We start from the raw sequence: 7,646 nt of genomic DNA, 5'->3' as shown, positions 1-7,646 counted from the left end.
GGCGGGGCCGGCGCGGCCGGGCGCTGGGAAGCGTTCGCTCGCGGATCTGATGGGGGGCGGCGGCGCGACGACCGTCGGCTTTGGCGCGGGATCCAACTCCAACGTGCAGCGGCCGTCGCCGCCGCCGCCGCAGCAGCAGCAGCAGCACAAGGCCGGCGCCGAGGCGGCCGCCGCAGCCGCTAAGCGGCCGAGGGCGGAGGCGGCGGCGCGCGAGGCGGGGGCGGCAGCTGGCGGCGTGCTGGACGAGAACGGCGGTGGGCCGCAGCCGTGAGGGCCCTGGCTGTTACGGAGTTGCAGGTGCGGGGCCTTGCATCTTGAGCCAGGAGCTCCGCTGCACCCGCGTTCCCTTTGTTGGCCTCCATGCTGGTCACACATCTTTTTTGAAGGCACGTCTTTGTATGTGGCGCTTGCGCCCGCGCCCTGTGCTGTGCCCTGCGTGAAAGATGCTAGGGAATGCCATATGCGCGCATGTTACCATGGCGTGTATCAAGAATTTCTGACCACCCCAATGGATGACTTGAATGAAATCGAGACTGCAGCCGTTGGTTTCTGGACAGATGGGGCACACAAGTGGCGAGGTGCCTTGGCTAATGGGTCAGGTGCAAAGGCCGCAGGCGCGTGCTAGTGCCCACACTCACACTCTGAAACGTGAGCATGGGCGCACGCACTCACATGAAACACACACACACACACACACACACACACACACACACACACACACACACACACACACACACACACAAGCGCGCACGCGCACGCGCACATGTGTATTAATTCACAGCACCCTCACACGCCCGCTGATTGCATTCATGGCATTGTTTCGTGGTAGCGAATTGAATTGAAGCAGAGATGACGCAGAGGCGCCGCTAAGAAACGGTCGATCGCATAAGAGGGGCGAACAGCAGAGGGCGACGGTCACGAGAGGCGCCCCCTAGAATTCCACTTGTCCCGCGGCCGCTGGTCGCCGCGCTGCAGTGCGGCCCGCCTCCCCCAGGCTGGCCCGCACGAGCGCGCGCGAAGTGCGCTGCCCGCAAGGTGGGCGCGCACAGGCAAATCTTGCGAGGCTGGGGCAAGGTGGCCCACCTGGAGTTCGCTGGCGCCTGATTGGGCGCCATGCAACATGCTGGGGCGCCGCGCACGTGCGCCCAGTTGTATGATTGGCCGCACGTGAAGGGCTGTTCGGGGCGCCAGATAGATAGAGGGAGAGCAACAGGTTGGTTGACCCCGCAGCAATGTATGTCGTAGCTTTGTGCAGCAGTGTGTGTCGTAACTTCGCCCGCCACAGCAGCAGAGAGGGGAGGATCCCAGCAGCCTGAGACCCAAGAAAAGCGGCAGGAATTTCCAAAACAAACCCTGGCGCAATCAACATGCATCGTTTTTTGCTTGTCATAACCATCATCATCAGCAGCAGACCAAGAGTTCCTCCGCCCAACCCTGGTAGCAAGCCCAGCCGACGCGGGGCGAAGCCGCGCCGGCGCCCAACTGGCTCGTGATGGCGAACCGGACGGACACAAGGCGGCGTGGCAAATTGGATGAGAGGGCCGGGCCTTGGGGCCGGCCATGCTCCGGAGCATGCCCAGTGTCAAAATTTGCGAGTGGCAGGCCGCCGCCGCGGCCGAGTGTCAGCAACGCGCATGGGAAAAGCAGACGCAGGAGGCCGGGCAGTAACAGATGGACCGCAGAGCATATTGGGGTCGCTGAGCCGTGCTGGGGGCCACAGCTTCAAGGGGGCAAGTGTTTGTGAGGCTTCGCGCCATCCCAAATGGGATGGGGCCTCGAGGAGGACGCGTCCAAGGAAGGAGGCGGCAACTTGCATGTCGGCACTTTGGAACATGTCAGGTGCCTTGTGCCAATGCTTGCGCTTACCGGTACGTACTACGGGTGCAATGCGCCTCGAGGTCGCGCGGGTTTTGATGACAGGATGGGGGAGAGGCGAACCCGCCACCCCGTGTGACGCGGCTCGGCTGACCCAGGCCCGGTCCCGCAGCCGCCGCCGCCGCGTGGCATTCCTAGGCCGCCGCGGCGGCGCATCAGGGATCCGAGCATTCGTCTGGGTGCGGCTGCGCTGCTGTGCGTGGCCGGTCGCGGCGCACACCGCCTTTGGACGAAGGGCTCGACCGCCTCAGGCCGGCGCCCACCGCTGGCAACACCTCCTCCCGCCTGGAGAGCCCCCGCCGCTGCTGCCGCCGCCGCCGCCAAAAGCCTCTCGGCCCGCCGGCAGCCGCGTGTCCTGTCCAGCCGCCTGTCACGCCGACGGCAGGCCGCCGTACGCGCCGTCGGGCCACGCATGGGGGGCAGCGCCGCGAGCTTCGGCCGCGTCGGCGGCGCCCGCGGCCTCGCTGGCCAGCATGAGGTGGTCGAGCAGCTCGTCCCCCGTAGGCGCAAACGGGAACGCGCGCACGCACAGCCGCACCATCTGCTGCGGCGTGACGCAGCCGACCCATGCGACGGCCTGGGGCGAGGGGTTCAAAAGGGCGGGCGGGGGTCGGGGCCGGGTGAGTGGGGGGGATGTGAGAGGGAGGGGTGTGCGCGCGAAGCTCTTGAATGCGTGGGTCAGTGGGTGCAGCTGCGACACACACACGCGTAATTGCAGTCGCGCGTGCTTGCGCTTTGCGCATGGAACCTCTCGATCCCGCTCCCGTGCAGCCAGCAGCAAGCTGGCGTGCGCGATGCACGCTTCAAAGCGCAGGCGCACCCACCTGCACAGTGCCGACCACCTGCCAGCGCCTCAGGACGCTGTCCAAGCCGCCCAGCGCGGCTTGCATGCCGGCCCAGCTGCCCGCCGCCACCGCGGCGCTGAGCCGGGCCGCGGCCGCAACCCAGGAGCGCACCAGGCGCTGCTGCTGCTTGCGCACGATGCGGCGCAGCTCTCCCAGGTAGAGCAGCTGGTTTTTCATGGTGATGGGGTGTGCGAGTGTGTTGTGTGCATGTGATTATGAGTGAGTCCGTGTGACGCTTTGTACACACTGACGCTTCGTATACATTTGGAGAGGGAGACTTTGTGTGACATCGTTTGTGTGTGATGCTGTATGTATACACATATACGTGCAGATTTACATATGTGTGTGTGTGTGTGTGCGTGTGCGTGAGTGTGTATGTGTGCGTGAGTGTGTGTGCGTGTGTGTGCGCGTGCGCGCATGCACGCATGCAACGCGTTAAGTGCTCAGGGCGATGAGGGTTGCTGCTGGGACATCCACAGCGCCACAAGGGTGTGCCGCAGCGGCGGAAGCAGGGAGCTGGGGCGAGCGCATCGGTGCTGCCGCCGCGCCTGGCAAGAGCGGCGCGGCGCACAGAGGCGTGCCGAGCTCGTTCGAGCCCAGGCGGCTGCGCACCTGTTGGCGGCTGGGCCGTAGGGCGCGCACGCACTCAACCCAGTGGCTCGCCGGCGGCGGCGCTGCGCGTCCGCGGTTCAGCAGGTTACTGGTGGAGAGGCGCACGACCGGCAGGGGGTTCCACACCCTGGGGCCCGCCGCATGCCAGAGCGGAGCACAGCGCGGACAGTGGGGGTGAGGTTTGCGTGCGCCTAATCAACAGGTTTTGCCAACAAAGCAGGGTCACCAACTTGCAGTGCGCCGGCGCGTTTTTTGAAGCTGCCCCTTTCGAGCCGGCGCGCATGCTCGGCCCACACTCCCAGTTGCCTGGCGCGAGCTGGGAGGCAAGTTCGTGAAGCCATGGCAGGCGGGCCACCCATGCAGCCGAATGCACATGCGTTGGGCGGGTACATTCACACATGGCGCGCACCATGCCGCGTAGATCCATCCAAGGTTGGCCTGCAGGATCCCAGACAGCTGATCGCACAGGCTCCCCATCTCGATGTCTCGGTCCAGCAGCGTCTGCAGCAGCAGCGCCTCCTGCGGGCGCCAGGACCCCGGCAGGTGGGCAGGTGGTTTGGGCGTGCGGCGCCGTGCACGCGTTGCGGCGGGGCGGCCGTTCCCGTTCCGGACGAGGGGCGTTAGCGCGGACGCTAGGCGGAAGCGTATCCCTCAACTCATCGCCCGCAAATTGAGCTGCCGAGCTTGCAGCGCGGCAGCACCACGGCAGTGCGCGAGAGAGGGGCAAAGCCCACCATGATGAAGGCGGTGTAAGCGTGCACCGCGCCCTCTGCAGACAGGGGCAGCGCGGCCCCGATGTTTGTGGCGTCCAAGATCAGATCGAGCGCGTGGAGGCACCCCTCGGGCGCCTCGAAACGATGGGGCCCCAGCGCCGCGGCCGCGGCGGGGCCGCACGATCCGAGGAGGGCGCGCACCGAAGCCGACAGCTCAAGCACCCGGGGCAGCCGCAGCAGCGCCAGGGGGCTCGGGTGCTGCTGCTGCTTCTGCTGCTCCTGCTGCTGCTCCTGCTGCTGCTGCTGCAGAGGCGCTGTCGGCGTTGGCAACGACAGCGGAAGCAACGGCGGCACGCCTTCACACGTGTCGCGAGTGAGCGGCCTGTCAATTTCCATTGCATCAGGACACGCGCTGCACCATTTCTGCTGCTGCTGCTGCTGCTGCTCGCCGCCTTCCCGGCCGCGCTTTACACCATGTGAGCAGTCACCAACAGCTACTATCTCGTGCCGCCACCCCTCCTGCCGCTGCTGCGGCGGCCGCAGGGCCTCAGGCTGCTGCTGCTGCCCCTGCTCCTGCTGCTGCCGCTCGCCTGCACTGCGGCAGCCCGCTGCGCCCCCGCTGCTGTTGCTGCCATGGGACGCATCCCCGCCGCTCCGCGTGGCGCCGCCGAACGCTCCGCTGTCCTGGGCAGGCGAGAAGGAGCCCGGATCGCTGCCTTGCGCCACTCTGCTCTTGTCGACAGTCAGTGTTACCCCTTCGTCCTGCTGCTGCTGCTGCTGCTGCTGCTGCTGCTGCTGCTGCTGCTGCTGCTGCTGCTGCTGCTGCTGCTGCTGCTGCTGCCGCTGGTCCTGGCCAGCCTCTGCTACTCCGCTAGTCGCATGCCCAATCCTTGGGAGCAGCGCCGCCCCCACCGCCGCGTCAGCCGCCGCTGACACTGCCATCGCGCTCAGCCCCTCGTGCGCATGATCGCGCGCAGCCGCAGGCCCCGCGACGCCGGCACCCCCAGAGCCGCGTGCTTCGCTCGCGACATTGACCGAGGCTGCTTCGGCCCCGGCTGCTGCTGCTGCGGCGGCGGCAGCCGCCGCCGCGACTACCGGGTCGCAAGTCCCGCTGGCGGCGACGCTCAGGGACAGGATCACCTCTGCCGCCGCAGCGGCGACAAGCTCCAGCGCCGCGGCGCGGCGCAGCAGATGCGCGTTGTCATGCTGCAGCCGCACGCACGCCTCCTGGCGCTTGCGCAGGGTCTCGATCAGCTGCGGGTGGATGCACAAGCGGTGGGATGGGAACAATTGCTGGGTCTTGAGGCTGGCGTGGGCGGAGGCGGTAACTGCCCCACCTCACGTGGTGGCGTCAGCCAATGCAACGATTTTGTCGATGCTGAATGTCGACCCCCGCCCCAGAGCCACTGTTGCGCCGCTGTGGGGCATCATCACCTGATCCAATGTAAGTTTCGGCTTTTCTCGTATCCGAGCCAGCTTGGCGGCCTTTGCTCGCGCTCAGGGAGCGCGGCTGGCGCAAGAAAAGGTGGCTGGACGAGCCTACACTCGTATGCCGTGATCGATTGGTCAATTGGAACTGCTCTGCTTCAACATCCAACCAAGGTCTTGCTTGGCCGGTTTGCTGGGGCGTAATTACCAATCACCACTGAGCCCCCGTGCCTGACCCACAAAAAGGCAGGAAGTCACGCACATTGTACAATCAGATCGACGGCAAAATTGTTGTTGATTGCCACAGACACAACAGCTTTGTCAGCCAGACCTGCCTGAGGCACAACCTGCAGCCATCGCCATCGGGCCTTGGAGACCGCCTTTCACACTGGACAACTCACGACGGCACAGGCAGGGGCGGGCGCTTGCACTCTGGTTACATTACGATGCTGTGGCTGTCAGAACTTTATGTGCGTCGTCATGATGCATGGAGGCGCCCGAGGACGGAGTGACACCGCAGGCAGCCCCCTGTCCTCAGGCATGTCCGTGTCAGCCAATCGCGTACCAATGCATGAACGGGGCCCCATGCGTCGGTCCCTGCAAATGCCACATGGCCGTATCCTTGCAAGCTGCCGCATTCATGTGAGTATGCGCAATTGTGGCGGCGCGTGTGACCCCCGCAATGGCGACCGCAACCGTGCGCTCCACACTGTTGCTGCTGCCAACGCAGGAGCGCATTATGTAAATCTATTCCACGAAGAGGGATCTGCACGGCAATGCGTACCTGTTATGAGAAGCTTTGCCGTGCTTGCGGTCCGCGCCTCGCCCAGAGCGCATGTCGGTTTGATTAACCATGCTCGAGGGTGATTTTCCCAGCCCATCCGCGTGAGCAAACGCCGTGCATTAGGGATGATATCAACATCCATTGGGAGGCACTGGACGGCTCGCTCCGCACCTGCCACGCGAGTGACGGCTGGGCCAACGCGGCAGCAGGGAGATGGAGGCGGTCGTCAGCAGGGGGAGCTCTCATCGGCACCAAACCCTCCTGCGGCTTTCGCTCCCGCAGCGTATTGCTGTCCACCAAACTATGAGCTGCGCCTTTGAGGTACACGGCCCAAACCAGGGTCAGGTGCTCGGCAGTGCGGAGGAGGCGCTGCGACTTCTGTGTGAGATTGGACAGCGGTTCTCGCCTGATGACGCCGACCCCAATACGTCACCCGGATGAAAGCGGGGTGACACCCTGCCCTGACCCGCTGATGGCCCTGTATATTGATCATGAAAATGCAGAACCGAAGTCGTAATCACATTCCAGCTGAACTTTGGAAGATGCATGGGGCCTGACGAACACGGAAAGCCCAAAGCGAGTATGATATTATTCTATTGAAGAACAGCATCGCTTTCAGAAGACCATTAAAAATCAAAGTATTTACATGTATCCACACCCCTCTGATGATCATGCAGTCCTCTGATCTGCGTTTTGCTGTACGTGATCTGTAGGCTTGATCTGCAATCCAACTACAAGGCGCCCATGACGTCCGTCAGACGCATATGATGCAGTCTCGCTGATAGTATACTTATTTTGCACGCCCCTCGAGCTAGCTAGCGCGCCCAATTGCGCGCATCATCAGCCACAGCAGCTGCGGCAGCACAGCAACAGCAGCAGCAGCAGGAGCAGAAGCAGCGGCAGCGGCCATCTGAAGCGCCCCAGCCGCCGTCCCCACACGCGCCAGCGCCTCGACCCCCGCCGCGCCGCAGCCATGAACCCGCTGACCCAGATCAAGAACACCATCAAGGCCACCGCGCGAGAGCACGACCTCGGCCTCGGCGAGGACGCCAGCTGGCACGCGCGCTTCAAGCACAGCGCCTACATCTTCGCCGGTGGCCTCGATTTTGCGCTCACAGAGGGCGACATCCTGGCCGTGTTTGCGCAGTATGGGGAGATCGTGGATATCAACCTTGCGCGCGACAAGGCGACAGGGAAGACGAAGGGGTTTGCATTCCTGGCGTACGACGACCAGCGCAGCACGGTGCTGGCCGTCGACAATCTGAACGGCGCCACGGTGGCGGGCCGCAAGGTGCGGGTGGAGCATGTGGACAATTACAAGAAGAGGAAGGCGCAGGTGGGGGCCGGAAGTTTCGGGGGCAACAGGCAGGGGGGGAGGGAGCGGCGGGG

General features: G+C 64.6%; 3 protein-coding genes across 3 annotated transcripts in view; 2 read left to right on the top strand and 1 right to left on the bottom strand.

Moving 5' to 3' along the window:
- Positions 1–49: 49 nt before the first annotated feature.
- MNEG_11485 (hypothetical protein) lies at positions 50–271 on the top strand (the record flags this gene model as incomplete). Its single annotated transcript, XM_014040045.1, has 1 exon — positions 50–271. One exon carries the CDS (start codon positions 50–52, stop codon positions 269–271), a length of 222 nt encoding a protein of 73 aa, XP_013895499.1.
- A 1,974-nt stretch (positions 272–2,245) lies between these two features.
- On the bottom strand, positions 2,246–2,897 carry MNEG_11484 (hypothetical protein; the record flags this gene model as incomplete). The annotated part of the gene is made up of 2 exons (XM_014040044.1): positions 2,246–2,452; positions 2,700–2,897. 2 exons carry the CDS (start codon positions 2,895–2,897, stop codon positions 2,246–2,248), a joined length of 405 nt encoding a protein of 134 aa, XP_013895498.1.
- Positions 2,898–7,230: 4,333 nt separating this feature from the next.
- The window catches only part of MNEG_11483 (RNA-binding motif protein, X-linked 2), a gene marked incomplete at both ends in the record, with an annotated part of 1,276 nt that continues 860 nt past the window's right edge, over positions 7,231–7,646 (top strand). The window contains one exon of the mRNA XM_014040043.1: positions 7,231–7,606. Coding sequence (XP_013895497.1) covers positions 7,231–7,606 — 376 coding nt within the window. The remainder of the gene's footprint in view (positions 7,607–7,646) is intronic.

Source organism: Monoraphidium neglectum, assembly GCF_000611645.1.
Source record: "Monoraphidium neglectum strain SAG 48.87 unplaced genomic scaffold scaffold02766, whole genome shotgun sequence".
Taxonomy (NCBI): Eukaryota; Viridiplantae; Chlorophyta; class Chlorophyceae; order Sphaeropleales; family Selenastraceae; genus Monoraphidium; species Monoraphidium neglectum.
The sequence above is the reverse complement of the archived record's forward strand: the minus strand, read 5'-3'. Positions and strand labels throughout refer to the sequence as shown.